Genomic DNA, 25,712 nt, shown 5'->3' on the forward strand with positions numbered 1-25,712 from the left:
CTTACAACAGAGATGGCTTTGGTTGGTTGTCTTAGTGAGGAATTAACACACACAAAAGCATAACATACTGTAAAAGATAAAGAGGAAAATTACATTCACATGATACAATACTAACAAGAGATTGTTCATCAATCATGTTGTGGTATGACATTCATGGTGTCTTTGCAGAAAATAATGCTGAGTAATATCTTAGCAAAAATGACATACCAGTACTTTAGACTTTGCGGCAGGTCAATAGACCCTCTAATATACACAATGGTCCTTTACAATTCATCTCCTCTCCTACCTGCTCATATTGTACTTGTTCTCAACTATCTCATTTAAGTCTCTATTTCCATTTTAATCCTCTCGACGGTAATACAAAGCAACATGTCAAATGTACGTACTGTATATCTATCTATACATCTTTGCCATGACAATCCTAGTCTCCTTGTAATCATGTTTGACAAAATTACATCTACTAGAACCCCAGTTCAGTTCGACAACACATTGCTTAAATGTTTAAACAGCAAATGAACCATGAAGAAAACTAAATCTATGCTACAGTTATTTTACATTTACGAAAGTAGATACAATGTTTGACAGTCAAGATGAAACCATTGTTAATTAGAATCCATAACTCTCTCTTACCCTTTAGTTCTTTTCACTCTGAAAGTCATCACAAATGACTCAACCGATATTGTCAATGTCCCAAATGGCACCCTATTCCCTGTTTAGTGCACTACTTTTGACCAGGGCCCATAGGGCTTTGGTCAAAAGTAGTGCACTATATAGAAAATAGGGTGCCATTTGAGACTCAGATATTAACTTGAAAGACATTGTTCATTTAGACTAGTGTCAGAACACATGGGTGGAGGGCTGCATGAGGTCACTAAGCACAGTGTGAAATCCATTTCATCCCAGAGGGAAAGAGAGAGGGATAGGTATACTAGCCATGCACAGCACTTCTCCCTGGCATCCATTAATGAAAGGTTTATTTAAACTAACCAATGAATTAAAAACATTGACATTACTGCAGACAAACCAATTTATTCATATCTGTTAAAAATACCCTGTTATGACATCTGCTATAAGTTGCAGGCACAATAAAGGGTACAGGTTTAATAGACAAACTCATTAGAAGATCCTAGAGCCATTTCAGTAATTGTTCTGCCAATACTGTGGGCCAACCTAACTTTTTAGTGCCCACAACTGTAGCCTATGCTTGCTGTAGTGTGTATTTAGGCCAATACCAGAGTTTTATAGCGTTTTAATGGAGACAGATGCCTCTTTACCCGCAGCCCTCACAGTACAGTAGTCTCTGTCTGCAGGAAGGACTGGGCACGACAGTTACGTTGGAACTGAGCCATGTTCTCTGAGCCGTTTCTGGAGGCATAGGTGTTGTGCTGGGTGTAGTTTCTGGCCATATGGCAGTTGAGGCATATACTCTGCCATTTTCTCTTCAGTTCCCCTTGAACCTGAAGTAGGAAGATAAATCTCTTAGCACAAAGGGAAAACTAGTTGACATCTGTCAATTCATAGCTATACTATATCATGTTTCAATATAATCCTGTCCTCGCCGATTTACTACAATGAAAACGAAGCAGACAACATTTAAAATGTCAATGTTTATCAACTGCTAATAAAAGACCTCCCTAATTAAACTGTAAACATTTCTCTTAATCAGTTAAAACCTTGTTTTCCAAAATAGCTTTCATAAAAGCCCCCACTTTTCTTCCCAAATTGACCCAAGGAAGACACTGTCAACACTGATTCACTAATCATTTACACTGCTATTTGTCTTCATCATTGAGCCATTAGTCCAAGACAACCCTTTAATTCCAGAAAGAAAAGAAACAACAATTAAGTCAAGAGCTTAAAGACAATGGCTTACCTCACTGTTTAAGAAACAGTACAGGATGACAACCACCAGGCCCTGCCAATAGAACATCAACAGAAAACCCCCAAATGAGAGAGAACCAAAAACACAAACAATTCCCAACAAAACTGCCAAATATAGCCAGAAGATATTAATTATGATTAAATTATGCAAAAATGATCAGTTTTACCTGAAAGGAACCGATAGCGAGGTCAAAGAAGATTTTGTAATCTGCCATGGATTCATTGAGAGACACAAAGACAACGTAATGGATGCCAAACAGAGGGATCAACAGGAGAGTGGATTTGGCCAACCTCCTGAAAACACACACAATATTACAGATACTGTATGCAGGGGACCTAGAGACTACACACTGTTATATTCAGTAATATACTGTATAATATAATAATAATTGTTGGTTATATGTCCACAAAACTTTGGTGTCGAAACGTTGGTGTTTACCAATTTAAATTATTGGGAGCATATAGTGTATGCGACTTTACATTTTTTGTTGAGTTGGCACTTCTCTAACTATTTTGGGTGTGCGTCCTCATGCTTTTTTGTACATATCCACATCAATGGAATACGTAAGGGATAATCAACAAGGGGCTGTGCCAGTGCACGTCAGGCAGTGGAGGCTGGTGAGAGGAGGACGGCTCATAATAATGGTGTGTAATGGCTGGAATGGAGTGAATGGAATGGTATCAAACACGTGTCCATTCCATTCATTCCATTCCAGCCATTATTATGAGCCGTCCTCCCCTCACCAAGCCTCCACTGATGTCAGGTCAACATCACATTCCCATGTTGATGATCTCTTTACATAAAGCATGTCTGGAGTTTCTCTAGAATCCCATAAATATGCAGCTCAATAACGTGCAATGTGTATAGAGCGGCATAGAGAATATCCTATCAACAAAAGGGCACCCAAAATAACCGGAATCTTTATCTAAGTTTTTACCCAGCATTCCACAGCCTTTTGCCACAAGAGCGGTCATTCAGATCTACATATATTCTTCGGGATATATTTCTCTGAAGAGGCAGCATCTTAGCCTTTCTAAAACCTCAACAGACTGCACAGATTACAGAGTGAATTACTCCCTTCTGGTGATGCTACCCTTCTGGCTGCTGAGAATTTCCTCAGAAGGTTTTCAGGGAAGCAGATAGTCATCAGCAGACTGGTCTGAACTCAGGGATGGCTTTGTGCTGCAGTGAGAGTAAAGTCTGCATCCCAAATGGCCCCATTTTACCTATATAGTGCACTACTTACCAGAGCCCTTTGGGCCCTGTAGGGAATAAGGTGGCATTTGAAATGCCTCCTAAATCGTTAAGGGATACTGGCTGCCAAGTGCCAACCTGTGATTCTTAGCACTGAGGTGGATTATGCTGTAGCAGTAGACACCAGCTCATCCAGTTTTAGCATCACCACCCGCCTCTTATCCCTTAAATCCCCTCGCTGACCAGATGGGAATATTTCTCCCTGAAGGCAAAGGCGTGCTGTGATGACCACCTTTATAGCTAGCCTGAATCTTGTGTCACTCTGCAGTCTGCACTATAGAACACCTTCAGGCTGCATGTCTTTGGCCTGAGAAGGCAACTAAAATACCACATGTCAGTGGCATGCAATTGTATACTGTGGCATTTAAGTGTTGTGACATAGGAATGTTGATACACTCCATTGTTGAGTACTCATTGTCTTTTGCCTGAGTGCAGTAACACATGCCTACTTGGGTACAACAGCACATACCTGTATTGTGACTGGTCGTTGCCACCCACATCAGGACACCTCAGTTTCTGAACCAAGATTCTTATAATACTGATGAACAGGAGGAAGTTCACCTGGAAAGCCAGTAAACAGACATGATATATAATATATTATCATATAAATATGACACATATTTGTATATTTAGTCAAATTTGTTCACTGCATTGCTTTTGAAGGGCATTTAGGTCATCTATGACCAGTAATGGTTTACATTTGAGGGAAATGTGATGCAATCAGATAAGAGGAAACTGTAGAAGCCGTTACATATAAATCACTTGCTGTAAATAACTATGTTTGGACAGGAGAAATGTCGATAAAGCCAGGATCAACCTTGAATTATATCCAGGAACTGCATTCATTCACATGCATGCAGAGTAACTACATAAATGTAGCATGCTCTTGCTATTACAGTCCTATCAGCTCCCAGTATGCGCTAGATTGACAGATCGGAATATTCTCTGTCTGCATCCCAAATGGAAACCTATTCCCTTTTGCAGTGTACTACTTTTGAGCAGGGCCCATGAGGCTCTGGTCAATAGTAATGCACTCTATAGGTAATGGGTGCCATTTGGGACGCATCCTCTGTATGACATTTACTTATCTAGTGGACACCTGTTTAGTTAATGCCTGGATATAGCAGCAGTTGGATGCTGCATATGGTAAAGGAAATTACAGCAGCAGCAATGGGTCAGGATAGATGTTGGATACCTACCATGATGGAGATTCCTATGGGCACATTGATCACCCACATTGGGATTGGGTTATCATTCTGTTCCCAGCAGCTGAAGAAATAGGAAAAACCTATATGAGAATGTTAGTAAACACGTTCCATGCATCCCTGCCCATACTAACCTAAGCACAGCACATTGTACTGGTCAAAATGATTTGAGCATTAAATCCAAAGGATAAAGGTTGCCAAATACTTGATTAATTTGATAATCACATGAATCTGAAGTCACAAATTATAACATGCAAACCAAGACAAACAGCAGTCTGGCAATCACATAGGAAAAGAATCCAACACATCAATCATGTACATTTATGATTTCCAAGGTAACTCACCCAGTATCCTCATAATAAACCCTTGCAATAGCCCATGCAGAAACAAACACTGTTGGGATTCCTGAAACAGAGAGGAGAATACATCTGAAAGTATAAATGGATTGAATGTACTGTATGTTCCTCACTGTTGTTGATACATTGCACACAGTATATATTAATGATTATAAACTGGGTGGTTCGAGCCCTGAATGCTGATTGACTGAAAGCTGTTGTATATCAGACCGTATACCACATTGCGTTGTGCATAACAACAGCCCTTAGCCGTGGTATATTGGCCATATAAGACAACCCCTCTGTCACGTTCGTCATAATAATAATGGTTGGACCAAGGCGCAGCGTGAATAGCGTTCCACATAATTTATTAGAAAGTGACATTTTTGAAAAATACAAAACAAATAAAGAATAAACTAACCGTGACTACAATGAAACTACACATAAACAATATCCCATAACCCACAAGTGAAAAACAAGCTACTTAAGTATGATCCCCAATTAGAGACAACAATTACCAGCTGCCTCTAATTGGGAATCATACAAATCACCCAAACATAGAAAAACTAAACTAGAACCCCACATAGAAAATAATAATTAGAAAAAAACCACTGTCACGCCCTGACCTACTCTATCATAGAAAATAAGAGCTTTCTATGGTCAGGACGTGACACCCTCATGCCTTATTGCTTAATTCTAAACTGGGTGGTTCGAGCTCTGAATGCTGATTGGCTGACAGCCGTTGTATATCAGACCCTATACCAAGGGTATGACAAAACATAAATTTTTACTGCTCTAATTACATTGATAACCAGTTTATAATAGCAATAAGGTACCTCGGGGGTTTGTGATATATGGCCAATATACCACGGCCTAGGGCTGTGTCCAGGCACTCGCGTTGCGTCGTGCATAGAACAGTTCTTAGCCATGGTATATTGGCCATATACCACACCCCCTCGGGACCTTTTGCTTAAGTAGCTTACCCCAGCCAATGAGAAGATAAACGATGAAGTGCCTATTTTCAGAGAAGATGACAATCAGCAGCATATGGAGGTAGAGGCCCTCAACCAGCAACCAGAAGAAGTTGGCCATGATAAAGTAGTGAAAAATCACCAGGCTCGCCTTGCATCCAATCTGGAACAACATTGTAGTACATCACTTGTGCTGCTATACAAAGAGAAATTACTGGACAATCAACACAAAGAACAAACGTGTGTGTCCATATGGAAACTGAATTCCATGTCCTTATTCTGATACACGAAGAAGTGGAAAACACACATTTCTAAAGTATACCCACACAAACATAATCAGAGTGAACTGAAGGTACAATAACCAAAATATGTGTCCAATGGAAACTGAATTCTGTTCCTCAATCTCAAAGAAGTGAAAGAAACATGTTTCCAACCAATCTATACAAATACATATCAGTCTGATTTGTGAATGAACTATAAGAACCAGAGATATGCAGGCTGATAAACATCCTGGCTCACCAGTGAAGGCAGCTCAGAACACTGATTGCTGCGAGAGAAGAGGATGTCGTCCTTCACAAGGACCGCCACCGCCCTCAGGATGAAGGAAAAGAACAGGTTGAGGTGAATGTAGTTCCTCGTGCAGTGGAGTTTTCTATAGAGGGGGTGGCAGAGGTAATTATTAAATCAGAGGATCTCTGGTGTGTTGATCCAATACCCTGCTGCTCTGAACAGAGGGTGTTCTCTACTGTACGTAACTAAGGCTGTGTCCCAAATGCCACCCTATTTCGTATATTAAGAACTAATTATGACCAGGGCCCTTGGCAAAAGTAGTGCGCTATATAGGGAATAGGGTGCCATTTGGGATGCATCCTAACGCTCACCTGAATACACAGAGGATGGCGCTCCCGGTTGTGAGGGCGATCAAAGACAAACTGTGGCCCAGGGTGTACAGAGTCTTCACCACCATAAAGAAGACCAGCTATAGGAGAGAGAACAAACAGTACAGTCATTGGCAGTATCAAAGCTGTATATATTCAATTAAATGAAATGTAAAAAAAAACTATGGGCAATTACTTCACCAACATATATAGAAGAAAAGTTAGAATAAAGAACATGTGCAAGTCATGTGCAATATCAACATTGTGCGTACTTTCAGAATGTACTTAATCCTAACATCAAATGAATAATAAGGAAGGACAGATTATAGGTTGTAATAGTTTTTAAACATCCTCAGCAGGTAAACATATCATTACAAATACTAAACCATTCTTCCATGAGACTGGCATGCATCAGCACATCCAAGAACTTCAATTTTATCAATCAATCAAATGTATTTAATAAAGCACATCAGCAGTTGTCACAAAGTGCTTTACAGATACCCAGACTAAAATCCCAAAGAGCAAGCAAGCAATGCAGAGGCAGAAGCACAGTGGCTAGGAAAAATCCCCTAGAAAGCAGGGAAAAAGCCTAGAGCGGCACCAGGCTCCGAGGGGTTGCCAGTTCTGTTCTGTCACACCCTGATCTGTTTCACCTATTCCTGTGATTATCTCCACCCCCTCCAGGTGTTGCTTAGTTCGTCTTGTCAAGTCAACCAGCGTGGGTTTTCCCGTGCGCCTGCTTTTTCTCATCTCTTTTGTTAGCCCTCCCGGTTTTGACCCTTGCCTGCCTCTGAAACCGCCTGCCGGACCTTTCTGCCTGCCACTTTGTACCTCCTGGACTCTGACCTGGTTTTGATCTTTTGCCTGTCCACGACCATTCTCTTGCCTGCCCCTTGGATTATAATAAATATCAGACTCAAGCCATCTGCCTCCCGTGTCTGCATCTGGGTCTCACCTTGGGCCCTAATATCTTCTGGCTGTATAGCGTTGCGATTTAAGTGGTCAATTAAGGCCAGATCGTTTTTCAAGACATTGAAATGTTAATAGATGTACAGCAGGGTCAGATAATAACTATAATGGCTATAGAGGGTGCAACCCTTCAACACTTCAAGATTCCACGTCAGTTGGCTTTTCATAGTCAGGGATTCAAAGTTTCAAAAGCAGCTTTCTATCTTTAGAGAAATTAAGATAAAGTCACAAAAGTGGTAAAAAACATTTGGGAGAAAAACATGTACCAAGCATTACTGTCAAAAAGAGCCTTCCCCTGAGAGGAGGTACTGAGTGCTGTTCTTACTGCTTATCATTTCAACCCACTCAAAGAAAGATTTACACGTTGATTCAAAGGGATTTACTATGTCATTAAAAGGACCTGCGTGAGGTAGGAAAAGCAGAGGTACAGAATCATTGAGACGTTTTGAGAGACATTTAGAGACTCCTTTTCAGACTCACAAAGGTGTACTGTAGAGATGGGCGAAAAAAAGTGCTTCTACTGCTAAATCATTTCAACCCGCTCAAAGAGTGATTCACAGGTTGATTCAAAGAGATTGAAATCTGTTAAAAGGACCTGTGTGAATCTGCTCTCTAATATTGTTTCCCCAGGAAATGTGTCAAATGTTTGATTTCCACCCTTTTACCACTGTCTAGTGAAAAACAAAATGACTTTCTTTAAAACGTCAGACAAGGACCCTACCAACCTACCAATGCACCAACACTCCCAGTTTGAGGCAGGGCCAAATGTACATTATCTTACTAAAACAATCATTCTCTCTAAAAGCATGGAGAGAGCTCCTGTTCTGCAGCGACCTCTTCTACACCTGCACTTCACACTATCCATTGCTCATTGTTCTTCAAAACGCGCACGCATGCACGACATTTGATATCACATCAGTCCTTGTTTTAATTATTCTAAAATATACAGCACGTTTGAACATCACATCATAAGTACCCTTCAAATATAACTATAAGAAAAAGCTTAACAGCCAAAGTTGAGGTTACAAAGCCTGGTCCCAGATCTGTTTGTGCTCTTGCCAACTCCATTGCTGCCATTTTGCATTTGTATTTATTATGGATCCCCATTAACTGCTGCCAAGGCAACAGCCACTCTTCCTGGGGTCCAGCAAAATTAAGGTCATTACAATAAATATACAGTGCATTAGGAAAGTATTCAGACGCATTCCCCTTTTCCACATTTCTTTACATTACAGCCTCATTCTAAAATTGATTAAATAAAAACATTTTCCTCATCAATCTACACACAATACCCCATAATGAGAAGGTGAAAACTGTTTTATTTTTACAAATGCATTAAAAATAAAGAACAGAAATACCTTATTTACATAAGTATACAGACCCTTTGCTATGAGACTCGAAATTGAACACAGGTGCATCCTGTTTCCATTGATCATCCTTGAGATGTTTCTACAACTTGATTGGAGTCCACCTGTGGTAAATTAAATTAATTGAACATGATTTGGAAAAGCACACACCTGTCTATATTAGGTCCCACAGTCGACAGTGCATGTCAGAGCAAAAACCAAGCCATGACATTGAAGGATTTGTCCGTAGAGCTCTGAGACAGGATTGTGTCGAGGGACAGATCTGGGGAAGGGTTCAAAAACATTCCTGCAGCATTGAAGGTCCTCAAGAACACAGTGGCCTTCATCATTCTTAAATGGAAGACGTTTGGAACTACCAAGACTCTTCCTAGAGCTGGCCATCCGGCCAAACTGAGCAATCGGGGAGAAGGGCCTTGGTCAGGGAGGTGACCAAGAACCTGATGGCCACTCTGACAGAGCTTCAGAGTTCCTCTGTGGAGATTGAAGAACATTCCAGAAGGACAACCATCGCTGCAGAACTCCACCAATCAAGTCTTTATGGTAGAGTGGCCAGACGGAAGCCAATCTTCAGTAAAAGGCACACTATTTGGAGTTTGCCAAAAGGCACCTAAAGGACTCTCAGACCATGAGAAACAATATTCTTTGGTCTGATGAAACCAAGATTGAACTCTTTGGGCTGAATGCCAAGCGGAAGGAAAGCATCATCCTGTGGGGATGTTTTTCAGCAGCAGGGACTGGGAGACTTGTCAGGCTTGAGGGAAAGATTAACGGAGATAAGTACAGAGACATCCTTGACGAAAACCTGCTCTAGAGCGCTCAGTACTTCAGACTGGGGCGAAGGTTCACCTTCCAACAGGACAATGACCCTAAGCACACAGCCAAGACAACGCAGGAGTAGCTTCGGGACAAGTCTCTGAATGTCCTTGAATGGCCCAGCCAGAACCCGATCAAACATCTCTGGAAGGACCTGAAAATAGCTGTGCAGTGACACTCCCCATCCAACCTGACTGAGCTTAGGAGGATCTGTCGAGAAGAATGGGAGAAACTCCACAAACACAGGTGTTCCAAGCTTGTAGCGTCATACCCAAGAAGACTCAAGGCTGTAACCGCTGCCAAAGGTGCTTTAACAAAGTACTGTGTAAAGGGTCTGAATACTTATGTAAATGTGATATTTCTAAAACCCTGTTTTTGCTTTGTCATTATGGGTTATTGTGTGTAGATTGATGAGAAAAAAAAGAACACATATCAATTTTAGAATAAGTGGTCTAAATACTTTCCGAATGCACAGTATACACAATAATATTTTACAACACATTAAGTGTGTGCCCTCAGGCCACTACTCTACTACCAAACATCTACAGGACAACACAAACTCCATGTGGACGTGTGTGTATAGTCCTTATGTTATCATGTGCGTGTGTCTATGTCTCTTCACGCATCTATGCCCATCATGAAACAAAAGATTTCAACCTCTGTGAATACCGGTGAACCTCGTCTCTGCAACCGGTAAAAATTGCATGTTTTCTGTTTCATATGTTCAAAACCCGAGCCCTCCCTTAGGCCTACTATGATGAAATCTGGTTCAACAGCAATGAGTGTCTTTTTTATCCTCACGATTTTATGATAGCATTACATTTTACATAGTTTTTATAAAACCTGCTTGTTTTTCGTTTAATTTTATTACAACCTAATTTATTAAAATATTTCACTTTCCTGGTTTTATGGTGACAACGTCCGTGGCGTGCTTGCAATTCAACTTCTGGAGATGTGTGAATGCTATCTGATCTGTAAAATGGTTCAGATTATGTTCATTAAACAGGCCTGTTTGGGAGCAGTATAACGGTGAGTGGACATTCCCCCTATCAAAATATACTGGATCTTTGTCCAGCAACTGTGAAAAGTTTGGAGGTGCATAAAACCCTCCATAATCTGTGTTGTTTTAATATTATATGCCCAGAGGGAGAAATGCTGGTTCCCTTAAGTGTGACATACTATTGCCTATTTAAAACTAGTTGTTATTTTGTTTAGAATTATTTGTTTTCTTTTTAGGCCTTATCAATCAATCATTTAATCTTGCTTATTGCCAAATGTTTTTCATGTCCATGCTCAGCCATAATGAAATTTAGACTAGGCTTAGCCCCTATATCAGTGTGAATGCTATTGAAGCATTGTAATTACTTAGAACAATGTGGACTGCAAATGGATTCAAGTTCATGTATTTAGCAAAAATAAAAGACTAAGTACACAACTTGAAGCAACCACATATTTTGCGATGGAGCACATTCTGATTGGCCTTTGAGGGGCCAATCCTCGACAAACCCACAAATTTATCAAAACCCAGCCCTTTCACGCCAATGCCAGCAAATTAGCCGATTATTGTGAAAGTGAAAATAGCAAAAATACATTTGACTCACCCCTGAACCTATAATGCTACCTCCTGTGCTTAGATTTACCATTGTGTTAGTTTTGTTAAAATAGAGCCCTTTATGTTTGTTTCATAGTACAGTTTCTCCTTTTTGTTCAGTTTGTAACATGATTTCTCAGTTTACAGTACATTTACCAATCGGTTGTGCATTTTCTTAATGGGTGCATGCTTATTAGTAACTGGAATAAGAGATTTCATAAACATGTCACATGCAGTGTCTGGTTGCTCCTCATTACACACCACAGACCAGCAAATATTCTTTACATCTTCAACATAGGAATCACTACAAAACGTATTTTATGACCTCATATGCATTATATTAAGCCCAGCCTTTGGAACTTAGTTTTTTCTAGATATGACTACTATATTATGATCACTACTCTACATCCAATGGATTTGGATACTGCTTTGGAGCAGATTTCTGCAGCATTGGTAAAGATCAATTTCATTCCTGTAATGTTTAAAAATACCCTGGTAGGTTGACTGATAACCTGAACCATGTTACAGCTTTTTCTTGAGTGGACGGCTTGATGAAAGCCAATTAATATTTAGGTGACCTCTCTCATTGTCAAGCCAAACACAAGGAGTGACAAGGAGTTGGCATTATAGCATAAACAGACTGGCACTCGGACTAGAGGTTACATCCCAGAAGGGGGTTCCCAAAGAGCTTGCACTGTATTGGTAATGGCAGGGGCATCGTTTGGTACTTCTTGCCCCTCCACCAATTTCAAGAATTCCTGGCTTCACTACAGTATTGCAGGCATTGCAAAAGTTCTGAACTCTCTGTGTGAAACAAGTCATAGAGGAAACATGTGTTCTTATCTATTTTTCATAGTGAGAGAAGATGAATTTTCCATTCTGAAAGATTGGACTTGGCCTTAACATGGACAAACAGGGGGAAAGGCTTGGGTGAGAGTACAGTTGGGGAATTTCCCAGATTAATGGCCACTCGGTTAGAGGAAAACATTTTAGTGTATTAAATATTTAAGAAAGTAGGAGTTTTATTTTCATATGGAGATCAGTAGAGTGCCACCGGTGGCTCTGTGATCCAGACCAGTGGGGCCTCTTAGATAACCTCCAATAGAATAGAGTGTAGAGAGCACAATAGGCTGTTCGAGGTCATTCCTCAATCTGAATGAAGCAAGTGAATCGTAGGGAATTGTGGCCAGCAATTTAACTACAGTCAGTTTGCCAAATAAGAATTACTGTTGGGAGGATTATTGAAATGACCTTAAATTAATGGGTCATTTGTGAGTTTGATTGCTCTTTTTTCGGGGCTTATCTCTGGTTCAGCTTTCTTCAAAGAAGATTGCTCTGATCAAATGCTGGGCAGTGGAATAGCAGTATGAATCATCAGACTTCTTCATTTTTCCTCCTGGAACATTGCTGCTACTAGGACTCTTATTAACATCTGCTGTATTGGGCCAACCAGGAGGACAGTAATTTGGAGTCTGTGTCCCAGATGGCATCCTATTCCCCACAGGGCTCTGGTCAAAAGCAATGCACTATATAGGAAATATCAGGGTGCCATTTGGGAAACACGTGGTGCAATGTTTAGATTGAGGAGACAGCTGGGTGCCACGGTGAACAGGATTTTTTATTTAGCTTTTAAGGCGCCTGTGTTTCATCTGTATTTCAAGGCATCAGGTGGAATTGAGAGCACGCACACGCACACACACACACACAAAAAACCACACATACAAAAACACACTACACCAGACCGAGGACAGAATTTCCATGCATTTAGCAAAGGGTTATATGGCTAGTTTTCATTATCAGCATGAGGGCCTTCACACCCAGAAATCAGACCACAAACTAAATAAAATGTTATATTATATAATACAATCGAAAATCACTCACACAAGAACATTGTCATGTTCCTCTCTATAATGTCCAATGTAGCAATACCTTGATTGCAATATCTGATATGATAGACTACAGTATTGTATTTCCAAACACAGCTACTTGCATGTCATATCATGTATTGTTTCTTGCTCAAACTTTGAACAATGATACAACACCAGAGAGACCAGAAACCTAGAGATCTAGAACACCAGAGAGACCAGAGACCTAGAGATCTAGAACACCAGAGAGACCAGAGACCTAGAGATCTAGAACACCAGAGAGATCCGATGCCTAGAGATCTAGAACACCAGAGAGACCAGAGACCTAGAGATCTAGAACACCAGAGAGACCAGAGACCTAGAGATCTAAAACACCAGAGAGACCAGAGGCCTAGAACACCAGAGAGATCAGTGACCTAGAGATCTAGAACACCAGAGAGACCAGAGACCTAGAGATCTAGAACACCAGAGAGACCAGAGACCTAGAACACCAGAGAGATCAGTGACCTAGAGATCTAGAACACCAGAGAGACCAAAGACCTAGAGATCTAGAAAATCAGAGAGACCAGAGACCTAGAGATCTAAAACACCAGAGAGATCAGATGCCTAGAGATCTAGAACACCAGAGAGACCAGAGACCTAGAGATCTAAAACACCAGAGAGACCAGAGGCCTAGAACACCAGAGAGATCAGTGACCTAGAGATCTAGAACACCAGAGAGACCAGAGACCTAGAGTTCTAGAACACCAGAGACCTAGAGATCTAAAACACCAGAGAGACCAGAGACCTAGAGATCTAAAACTCTCAGAGAACATCACCCTGGTTACCTTATCATGCTTTTCCTCTGCCCCACACACACGGGTTATTTGGGGAAAAACTTCAGACCATCCGTCCTCTGTACAGTTCTTACTTATGTTTCCTGTGGGTAGGAGAAAAACATTGCTTTTGTCAGTTAAATGTTTGTATTGCCTCATCTCTAAAATAATTTTATTCCTTTCATAAATCATAGTCAAAAGAAAATTGCAGCATGTATTTTTGTAGACACAATTATTTGATTTCTCTGGTAAGTGAGTCTGATGAATGATATTTATTCTGCTAAGATGATCCTCCTTTGTATGCCCACTCAAGTCGACCAAAAAAGTTTGTGTGATTTGCTACACATGGCTTCACACACAACCCTAAGTGGTTGCTCAGTGGCTGTGATTCCATTTTGAGCATGACGCTTGATGGCTTCCATTAAAGTTTCATTCAACTGGTTCTTGTTTACAGTGTTGTCAAATTATTCTAAAAAACATTCAGACAGACTTCTCAAGAGCAAATAGATGTCATTTTCAGAGTTTTTTCACAAAAACTTCTCTCTCTCTCTCTCTGGGATGCGAAAGGGTTCCATGTTTAATTCAAAGAAGCTTTCGACTTACTCAGTTGAGTACTGAATGAACCCAGTATGTAATGTCATGTAATGTACTTTGCCACACACTATTTAGGACTACAGCCACAGGCCTCTTTCTTTCTCGGCTCCTTTGAATGTCACACTCCATCAGTCTACTCTACACAGACCATGCCACAGCAGCCTACCTACTTGTAGGCTTGACGGGTGCTATAGGGATCCCAGAGGTTTCTGTTACAAATACATCTTCCAAGCCAATTTACATGCCCAACTCATCCTCTCCAATTCAATTTCACACAGCTACATTTAGTCGGAGGTATCTTGAATGTGGGGCGTTCATCATAAGACTGGAACCTGTCTTAATGTAAATACAATGATGTTACAGTAATCTATCATCTATCATACTCTTTGTCTGGGTAATTAGTTTATAATGAATGAAGTGTCAGTACAGATTCGTCTAGACAGTCACCAGTAGTGATGGGTAGGATGAGTGCGCCACAGAATCCTAGTCTGCCACATGGGCCATTGGAGATTGTGGAGTGAGCAGACATGATTAATTTTGCCTCTAGTCCATGCAGTGCAGAACATACTGTATCATTCTTGGCTTGGTGCAATTTGGCTTGATGCAATTCACCATGATTCAATGGAGAATTTTGCCATAGTATATAGGCTACAAAAGAACAATAGACAGTGCATTTGGAAAGTATTCATACCCCTTTACTTTTTTACAGCCTTATTCTAAAATTGATTACATTGTTTTTTCTCCCTCCTCAATTGACACACAATCTACACACAGCGGCAGGTAGCCTAGTGGTTAGAGCGTTGGGCCATTAACCGAAAGGTTGCTAGATCAAATCCCCGAGCTGACAAGGATAAAATCTGTTGTTCTACCGTCATTGTAAATAAGAATTTGTTCTTAACTGACTTGCCTAGTTAAATTAAATACATTTAAAAAAATCCCACAATACCCCATAACGACAAAGCAAAAACAGGTTTTTAGAAATGTTTGCTAAAAGACTCAAATATCACATTTACTTAAGTATTCAGACCCTTTACTCAGTACTTGGTTGAAGCACCTTTAGCAGTGATTACATCCTCGAGTCTTCTTGGGTATGACGCTATAAGCTTCGCACACCTGTATTTGGGGACTTTCTCCCATTCTTCTCTGCAGATCTTCTCAAGCTCTGTCAGGTTGAATGCACAGCTATTTTCAGGTCTCTCCAGAGATGTTCGATCAGATTCAAATCCGGGCTTTGGCTGGGCCACTCAAGGACATTCAAAGACTTGTCCAGAAGCCACTCCTGTATTGTCTTGGCTGTGTGCTTAGGGTCGTTGTCCTGTTGGAAGGTGAACCTTCGCCCCAGTCTAAGGTCCTGAGCTCTCTGGAGCAGGCTTTCATTAAGGAACTCTCTGTACTTTGCTCCGTTCATCTTTCCCCCATAGGGATGGTGCCAGGTTTCCTCTATACGTGAAGCTTGGCATTCAGGCCAAAGTGTTCAATCTTGGTTTCATCAGACCTAAGAATATTGTTTCTCATGGTCTGGGAGTCCTTTAGGTGCCTTTTGGCAAACTCCAAGTAGGCTGTCGTGTACCTTTTACTGAGGAGTGGCTTCCGTCTGGCCACTCTACCATAAAGGCCTAATTGGTGGAGTTCTGCAGAGATGGTTGTCTTTCTGGAAGGTTCTCCAATCTCCACAGAGGAACACTGTCACAGTGACCATTGGGTTCTTGGTCACCTCCCTGACCAAGGCCCTTCTCCCCGATTGCTCAATTTGGCCAGGTGGCCAGATCTAGAAAGAGTCTTGGTGGTTCCAAACTTCTTCCATTTGAGAATGATGGAGGTCACTGGGTTCTTGGGGACCTTCAATGCTACAGACATGTTTTGGTATCCTTCCCCAGGTCTGTGCCTCGACACAATCCTGTCTCGGAGCTCTATAGACAATTCCTTCGACCTCATGGCTTGGTTTTTGCTCTGACATGCACTGTCATCTGTGGGACCTTATATAGACAGGTGTGTGCCTTACCAAATCATGTCCAATCAATAGAATTTTCCACAAGTGGACTCCAATCAAGTTGTAGAAACATCTCAAGGATGATCAATGGAAACACTATGCACGAGCTCAATTTCGAGTCTCATAGCTAAGGGTCTGAATACTTATGTAAATAAGGTATTTCTGTTTAAAAAAATATTTCAAAAAAGTTGTTTTCACTTTGTCATTATGGGGTATTGTGTGTAGATTGCTGAGGATTTTTTATTTATTTAATACATTTTAGAATAAGGCTGTAAAGTAACAAAATGTGGATAAAGTCAAGGGTTCAGAATACTTTCTGATTGAACTGTATACTTGGGGCCCATTTCTTTTTTCAACGTGTTCCAACTGTAGAAAATCTACATTACACTGGTCTGTGCACCTCTGTAATTCTGGGAAATTAGGAACATTGGTCTGGTGTGAATTCAAATCCTGAAAATGGTGTGAGCTCTACCCGGAAAGATGCACACATAACATTGTAGTGTAGCTGTAGCAGTGGTGTGTATTCATGGATGACCAGGAAAAAAGAAAAAAACATACAAAATGATTTATCGTTCATCTCGCTGTGTTTCATAAATGTACTTCAACCTGCAAGAGGTTCAATGTATCTCACCGGAGAAAGCATCCAAGTGAACGAAACAGTGCCCCTCTGTCTAGTATGTGTAGCCCATCTATGCAGTCTAGTCAAAAAGAGTATGACATCGTTGCCACCCGTTGCATTGAGTACAAGGGAAGCCAACGAGCATTTCGCCTCCCATGATAAAAAAATATTTAAAATAGAAGCCTATCAGCATTGAGCTAAACTGAGTGAGTTCAGCTTTGAATGGTCCTGGCGCACCAAAAAAAAAGTGTCAAGGGAAGCCAGTTCACACCAATCACATTAGAAGCCAAATGACAGAAAACTTGAATTGTTGCATCTCGTTGTGTCGTTGTCCTCTGGCGGCTAGCTAGCTATCTACAATTCTCCCTTTCCTAAATTATCCATGGATGGAGATAGCGATTTGGACGTGTGGTTTTACTTAACTCTCCATAAATTCATACATTGTGCGCCTGTCCTGAGAGGATGGAAGTTCATCGTGTAGCTAGATGTAGTAAATTTAGGCTAACGTTAACTAGCTGTCCTGGTGCATTGTTGCCCGTGAAAGGAAGTTAAGGCTAGCGAGCAAGCATTTTAGCCAGGTAGTCTAGGACAACAAAAACTTAGTGTGTACTGTATGACAGAGTCAGACCAATTTAGGCAACATGAAAGAGGAGGATGCCATTGGCGTTTCAAGTACAAGTACAAGTAGTGTGAGTCAACATGTTTTTTCTACTTACACGCACGCACACACACATAAATCAGTACTATGGACAGCCACATCATATTTAGCTTACGTTGATTGGACTAAATTATTTTTGGTATCTTTTAGTAGTCTGTAAGACTAAGCATAGGTGACTAGATGATGTTGAAATGGTGCAGGAATAGCGGTTCTATATCAGTAGTTGTTTAGTCGTCAAAAAATGTCAGAAACATTAACTTGCTTGACCACACTGTAGGTCATGTAACTGTTTGTTTCATGCAATATTTTTTGTGGACTTCACCATTTTTGTGATAAAACAAAGGTGTGGTTGAATATATTCTTCCACTGTGTCTTCTTATTGTCTCGGCCTTAGGCATAAATATCACGGTCACAAGGCATATGAACTAACAGGTTATAGAGCAAACAACGCAATTATCACAACACATACAGTACCAGTCAAAAGTTTGGACACACCTACTCATTCAAGGGTTTTTCTTTATTTTTACTATTTTCTACATTGGAGAATAATAGTGAAGATATCAAAACTATGAAATAACACATATGCAATCATGAAGTTACCAAAAAAGTGATAAACAAATCAAAATATATTTTAGATTTTAGATTCTTCAAGGTAGCCACCCTTTGCCTTGATGACAGCTTTGCACACTCTTGGCAATCTCTCAACCAGCTTCACCTGGAATGATTTTCCAACAGTCTTGAAGGAGTTCCCACATATGCTGACCACTTGTTGGCTGCTTTTCCTTCACTCTGCGAACCAACTCATCCTAACTCATCTCAATTGGGTTGAGGTCGGGTGATTGTGGAGGCCAGGTGTGATGAGAGTGATGCAGCACTCCATCACTCTCCTAGTCAAATAGCCCTTACACAGCCTGGAGGTGTGTTGGGTCATTGTCCTGTTGAAAAACAAATTATTATCCCACTAGGTGCAAACCAGATGGGATGGCATATCGTTGCAGAATGCTGTGGTAGCCATGCTGGTTAACTTCTTGGTGACGGGGGGCAGTATTCGGAAATTCAGATGAATAACGTGCCCAAATTTAACTGCCTGCTACTCAGGCCCAGAAGGTAGGATATGCATATTATTAGTAGATTTGGATAGAAAACACTCTTTAGTTTCTAAAACTGTTTGAATGATGTCTGAGTATAACAGAATTCATATGGCAGGCAAAAACCTGAGAAAAAAATCCAACCAGGAAGTGGTTTGTAGTTTTTCAATTGATTGCCTTTCCAAACCACAGTGTCTGTGGGGTCATTTTGCACTTCCTAAGGCTTCCACTAGATGTCAACAGTCTTTAGAACCTTGTTTCATGCTTCTACTGTTACTGGGGAGAGAATAAGAGCTGTCTCAAGCCTGGGACCAACGAGTTGTTTACTGTGCAGGCACACAGACGCACCGTTCCTTCTTTTTCCTCTGTAATAATAAATACGCTATTGTCCGGTTGGAATATTATCGAAGATTTATGTTAAAAAGACCCTAAGGATTGATTGTAAACATCGTTTGACATGTTTCTATGAACGATATTGGAACTATTTGACTTTTCGTCTTGGGTTTTGCGCTCGCGCATTATGCCTTTGGATTAGTGATCTGAATGCGCAAACAAAACTGAGGTATTTGTACATAAATATGGAGTTTATCGAACAAAACAAACATTTCTTGTGGAAGTGGGAGTCCTGGGAGGGCATTCCCGATGAAGATCAGCAAAGGTAAGTGAAGATTTATAATACTATTTCTGAGTTTAGTTGATGCCAGAACTTGTCGGGTAACTGTATAGCTTGCTTTGATGGCTGAGCTCTGTACTCAGAATATTGAACAATGTGCTTTTGCCGTAAAGCTATTTTGAAATCTGACACAGCGGTTGCATTAAGGAGAAGTGCATCTTTAATTCTTTCAATAACTGTTGTAAATTTTATCAACATTTATGAGTATTTTTGTAAATTGATGTGCTCATTCACCGGCAGTTTTGGAGACAATACATTTTCTGAAGATCATCAAAGGTTAGTGATTAATTTTAGCTACATTTCTGTTTTTTGTGATGCCTCTCCTTGCTTGGAAAATGGCTGTGTGGTTTTTCTTGTTTAGGCGCTGTCCTAACATAATCTAATGTTATGCTTTCGCCGTAAAGCCTTTTTGAAATCAGACAATGTGGTTGGATTAACGAGAAGTGCATCTTTAAAATGGGATATAATAGTTGTATGTTTGAGAAATTTGAATTATGAGATTTTTGTTGTTTTGAATTTGCCGCCCTGTTATTTCACTGGCTGTTGATTAGTGTGTCCCACGGGTGGGACGCTAGCGTCCCACATGTCCCAGCGAGGTTAAGTGTGCCTTGAACTCTAAATAAATTACTGAGAGAGTCACCAACAAAGCACCCCCACACCATCACACCACCTCCATGCGTCACGGTGGGAACCACACATGCGGAGATCATCTGTTCACCTACTCCGCGTCTCTCAAAGACACGGCGGTTGGAACCAAAAATCTCAAATTTGGACTCATCAGACCAAAGGACAGATTTTCAACAGTCTAATTGCTCGTGTTTCTTGGCCCAAGCAAGTCTCTTCTTCTTATTGGTGTCCTTTAGTAGTGGTTTCTTTGCAGCAATTAGACCATGAAGGCCTGATTCAAGCAGTCTCCGTTGAGATGCGTCTGTTACTTGAACTCCGTGAAGCATTTATTTGGGCTGCAATTTCTGAGGCTGGTAATTCTAATGAACTTATCCTCTGCAGCAGAGGTGACTCTGGATCTTCCTTTCCTGTGGTGGTCCTCATGAGAGCCAGTTTCATCATAGCACTTGATGGTTTTTGAGACTGCACTTGAAGAAACTTTCAAAGTTCTTGAAATGTTCTGCATTGATTGACCTTTATGTCTTAAAGTAATGATGGACTGTTGTTTCTCTTTGCGTATTGTAGCTGTTCTTGCCATAATATGGACTTGGTCTTTTACCAAATAGGGCTATCTTCTGTATACCACCCCTACCTTGTCACAACACAACTGATTGGCTCAAATGCATTAAGAAGGAAAGAAATTCCACAAATTAACTTTTAAGAAGGCACACCGGTTAATTGAAATGCATTCCAGGTGACTACTTCATGAAGCTGGTTGACAGAATGCCAAGAGTGTGCAAAGCTGTCATCAAGGCAACGGTTGGCTACTTTGTAGATTCTCAAATATAAAATATATTTAGATATGTTTAACAATTTTTTGGTTATTACATGATTCCATATGTTATTTCATCGTTTTGATGTCTTCACTATTATTCTACAATGTAGAAAATAGTACAAATAAAGAAAAACCCTGGAATGAGTAGGTGTCCAAACTTTTGACTGGTAGTGTATGTTGTTATATGGCTTTTTTTCTGGCTTGGCTTCCCCGGTGATTTTACTCACGCACCGCTTCTGAGCTGTAGTCATTACAGACAACATGAGAACATTGCTTGAGGAAAATCTCAAACATCTCTAACATTTGCATGATGTGGGACACAACACTTACAGAAATCCACCCAGAAATGTGACTTTGACTTTGACATTGATATTGAAATTCATATATGAAGAAAACTATAGGCTACAATACTGTACCATTTCTGCCAAAGAATGTCTTGAGCACTCTGGGGCATTCTCTAGAGACTGTCTCTCCAACCTCTGCACGGCCCCAACATGCTATGTTATCCCAGATAGCTTTGCATCCCGCTCCTGTCAAGAGATTAGACAGCAGAGTTTTAATATAAATACAATGATTCAAGACAGTTGTTTGTTTGTCTCATATTTGTGAAATTTGTAGTTGCCTACCTCATGCAACAATTTCCCAAAGCAAATCTACTTTGCCATAGGGGATTCAAGACCATACCCTCACCCTACAAGTTGTTCATTATGGATAACATCATACTGTAGCAGTATTGAATATGATAAATGCCTCACATACATAGTGTATGCACAGCGTACAGTGCACTAGGCTCTTTCAGAATGAATGATAGTCCATTAGGCTACTGGTACTATGAAACTCTATGATAGACTCTCCGTGTGGGGGTGAAGTGGCTAAACGTGTGAATCTATTTGTCTCACCAATGTCAGGAGGAAGGCCAAGGCTGAGAAAGTCTTTCTCTGAAACTTGACTCCTGAAATATTTTGTTATTAATTAAACTAAAAGGTGTACAAAGGAAAATGGCATACAAAGGAAAAGTCCACAAAATACGATATTTAGGTGTTTCTTTCATTAGTCCACTTTTGATACAGTCCCAAAATGTTTTGCATGTCAGCAGTCAAGTTTTCAAGATATTGGACATTCAAGAAGCAAAGTGTCACTTGCCACATCTTAGTTGTAAAAATGGAGCGCTTAGCCTTAGCTCAGTAAAACATAGCTCCGCTCCCTTCCAGAGATAGAGACAGCAGAGAAAGCCTCCATTTGTAAACAACATAGCTAGCTCTATAAAAAGAAAGCTATTAACATCAGATAGAATTAATAAAATTAAAACACATTGTGAAAAGCGGACAAAGAAATACATATTCACAATGTGACCCACATAAGTATCTCTGCACTCTCTTAGTGGTATAATATGTGTCTCTCGGTGTCTCAAATGGCACCCTATTCCATTTATCGTGGATAGGGCTCTGGTGATATTATTTCAAGTGCAGCTCCTGCTTTATGGTATCTCCATACCTGTGGTACAGTGTATGACAATGGCAGTGCAGTACCACACTATAAGATAAAAATGTTGAGCATATTGCCACCCACATTGATTACTGGCGCTAACAAACGGCAATTTGTTTTATCCTAAATGTTGCATAATCATATTAGGCTAGTGCAACTGATGCATGAAAACCCTGCTCCCTTTAATGTTGACCTGGATGCTCTCTATGCTTTCGAAGCACAGTTTGCTTAATTGGTAAGAACAGGGCGCTAGCAACGTCAGGGTTGTGGGTTCGATTCCCGCTGGGGCCACCCATACGCAAATGTATGCACTCACTGATGAAAGTCGCTTTGAATAAGGTGTCTGCTAGACAGCGAATATTAAATTAATATTACACAAACACAGGCTCAGAAATATACACATTGTTTTTTTGTCGGGACTCAGGAGAAAGCCAAAGACTGAGTGTCTTGTCTTTGATAGCGTACACTAATTCCCTTGAAAATTAACCTTATTTCTCTACCCAATTAGTTTAATTTATGTAGCACAGCCTTGGCTATAACTCACAGTAAAGTTTCAACATAGTAAGTCGGCAGCATGGTGGGGCTTGCAGGCATAAAGTTTTGTAGAATAATCATAAGCATGAGTTGTAGAACCTTCAACATGTTCAACATTTACTTCAAGATAGTTAAAGTGCAAGCTATTCAGATTTTAATGGAAAGTGACAATACATCAAAGTTTGTGGCGAGTGACCTAAAAATCTATGTAAAAAAATGATCTTGCACCATTCACCAAAATATGCAGTCTGTTTCCATTCCCGGAATATTCAAAAATCTATTCACAAGCCAAGGTTTATCTTAACTGTCAGATGAGGAGATAAATGTGAAATCAAAATATGCCGTGATGGTGTCACCTTTGGATGCATTTGAAGATTCTTGTTCCCTCAGCTTCACAAGACATTCCTCCTGGTCTTTCTCAAGCTCCACAAGGAAGTTACATGTTGGATGTCTTCCACTCACCTAATTAAAAAGAAATTCAATGTTTGATTAACTTGAATTAACTCATCCTTAGATGTTAGTATTTTAATGGGTCAGTTGTGTAGTAGAAAGAAAGGTGTACAGTAATTACATTCATGCACATTCATATTCTGAATTCAATGAATTATTCATAGGACATTGTATCTTATAGGCTACAGAATAGCAGGTAAAGACCAGTGAACAAGACCTTAATCCAGCTGGCGTGCCGCGGGACAAATCTGGCCGGGGGCATAAAAATGTCAGCAAATCAGCTCCAAGTGATTTTCATTTTGGGAATCTGTTCGAAGGTATTCCGACGCATAATAGAGAGAGATTTCGTGATTGTATACAAAACGTAAGCAAGGTTTGAAATGATTATGTTTCAGTCAAATATTATATCTGTTTGGGCTACTTGGGGTCTACAAATGATTTGTAATTATTTTCCGGCCCCCCTGGCCATCCACTCGGCCCGCGGCTGAATCTAGTGGACGATCCCTGATCTACAGTATCAGGTATCATGTTTAAGATGCTTTGACACTGTATCTTGTTTTAAATTGTAAAAAAATCATGGCATCTGAGCACTGAATTTCCACCTTCCTAACAACATGCGAAGTTGAGACAGGGAATAAATGAATAAAATAATGAGTAGGTTTACTGGAGGGGAAAGATTCCCATAGTATTACAGATAGAATGAAATGGATGTGATTTTTTCCATGAGTAAATAAAGGTTAAATATTTTTTTTTAAATAAAGTAAATGGAGAGATGGATAGAAAAACCAACATAATGGCCTCCCGAGTGGCGCAACGGTCTACAGACCCGGGTTTGATCCCAGGCTGTGTCACAACCGGCCGTGACCGGGAGTCCCATAGGGCGACTCAAAATTGACCCAGCGTCATCCGGGTTAGGGGAGGGTTTGTGTCATCAGTTGAACGGTGTTCCCTCCGACACATTGGTGCAGCTGGCTTCCGGGTTAAACGGGCTGGTGTTAAAGAATGTATATTGGCGGGTCAGGTTTTGTGGGAAGTATGACTCGACCCCGAGCCTGTTGGGAGTTTCAGCGATGAGACAAGATCGTAATTGAAATTCTGAGAAAGAAGGGGATAAAAAATAATAACCAATGTATTTACACATCATGAATTTGCACTCTAAATATTCTGTGTAGGTTGGTGGTTATGGGATATAGGGTAGTAGAGAATTCCTCGACAAACACCTTCAGCACCCTAAATGGGAACTGTATACATTCCCTAAATCCCTAAAGGGTTTCAGACGTCTGTGTGAGAGAGTGTGTGAGTATGTTACCGGCATGTTAGTCTCTTCAGGAGGAGTCAAGTGCAATACAAAGGTGATGATGGACTGAGTGTGAAGAACATAATAGTCAAACTGGTCAGAGTGCTGCAGGAAGAGAGTGGCTTAAAACAAACTGTATGTCAGAATTAACTGTTGTTTCACGTTAGTCTTTTTCTGCTAAACACACCCAATCCCTGCCAGGAGAAACAAGTGGCATGTGACAGAAAGGGTGAGAGCCACACAGTGTGACACAGAAAGTGTGCCTCAGGGGGAACACACACACACACACAGACACACACACACACACACAGTACGGCATCAGGCAGCAATGTCTATAAAAAGGCTACAGAAGCGTTAACAAACAATCGGGGGCACCAAGCGGAAGAGACCTCGCACTGGGTCATTGGGCCCTTAATGCTTTATCCCAAATGGCACCTTATGCCCAACTTTTGATAGTACACTATATGGGGAATATGGGTCCATTTGGGACACAAATAATGACTGATGTGACCCCTGGCCTCTGTTAAGGCAAACACACATACTGTATCTACACTGACAGTCCAAAACGCATCCAAATAAACTATATCGCACTGTGGAACTGACTGGCAACTGGTCCTTCTAATCGTGTCCCAAATGGTACCCTATTCCCTACATAGTGCACTACTTTTGCCCAGAGCCTTAAGGGCCCTGACCAAAAGTAGTGCACTACAAAGGGAATAGGATGCCATCTCCTTTCTATCCTCTCCCTTCAGGCCGAGAGAAACCATAAAATCAGTGTTTTCATTTTAAACAGAATGTTTCCCCTGGCAAGCTAGGATGGGCACTGAGGACACTGCTACCTTTCGTGAGTATGCGGTCTCGTGTGAGCAGAAATAATCACTCTGACTTGGGACTCTCACAGCGTTGCCCAAAATGGAAGAGATTGCCAGGTCAGTGGC

At 40.7% G+C, this 25,712-nt stretch overlaps 1 protein-coding gene across 2 annotated transcripts in view; it reads right to left on the reverse strand.

The window, feature by feature from the left end:
* Positions 1-785: 785 nt before the first annotated feature.
* Positions 786-25,712, reverse strand: part of LOC115169812 (vasoactive intestinal polypeptide receptor 2-like) — a 39,133-nt gene continuing 14,206 nt past the window's right edge. Inside the window, exons 2-13 of one of the 2 annotated variants that reach the window (XM_029725788.1) lie at positions 23,384-23,489; positions 21,425-21,538; positions 13,958-14,049; positions 6,529-6,626; positions 6,167-6,239; positions 5,660-5,810; positions 4,686-4,746; positions 4,336-4,405; positions 3,606-3,697; positions 2,049-2,175; positions 1,874-1,915; positions 786-1,457 (exon numbers count right to left, since the gene is read on the reverse strand). In XM_029725788.1, the coding sequence (XP_029581648.1) occupies positions 1,284-1,457; positions 1,874-1,915; positions 2,049-2,175; positions 3,606-3,697; positions 4,336-4,405; positions 4,686-4,746; positions 5,660-5,810; positions 6,167-6,239; positions 6,529-6,626; positions 13,958-14,049; positions 21,425-21,538; positions 23,384-23,489 (1,200 nt within the window). In that variant the 3' untranslated portion in view covers positions 786-1,283. Of the gene's footprint in view, positions 1,458-1,873; positions 1,916-2,048; positions 2,176-3,605; positions 3,698-4,335; positions 4,406-4,685; positions 4,747-5,659; positions 5,811-6,166; positions 6,300-6,528; positions 6,627-13,957; positions 14,050-21,424; positions 21,539-23,383; positions 23,490-25,712 lie in introns of both variants that reach the window. The other variant, XM_029725787.1, reaches the window with a different exon arrangement.

The sequence above is a fragment of the Salmo trutta genome, chromosome 31, assembly GCF_901001165.1.
Source record: "Salmo trutta chromosome 31, fSalTru1.1, whole genome shotgun sequence".
Classification (NCBI taxonomy): domain Eukaryota; kingdom Metazoa; phylum Chordata; class Actinopteri; order Salmoniformes; family Salmonidae; genus Salmo; species Salmo trutta.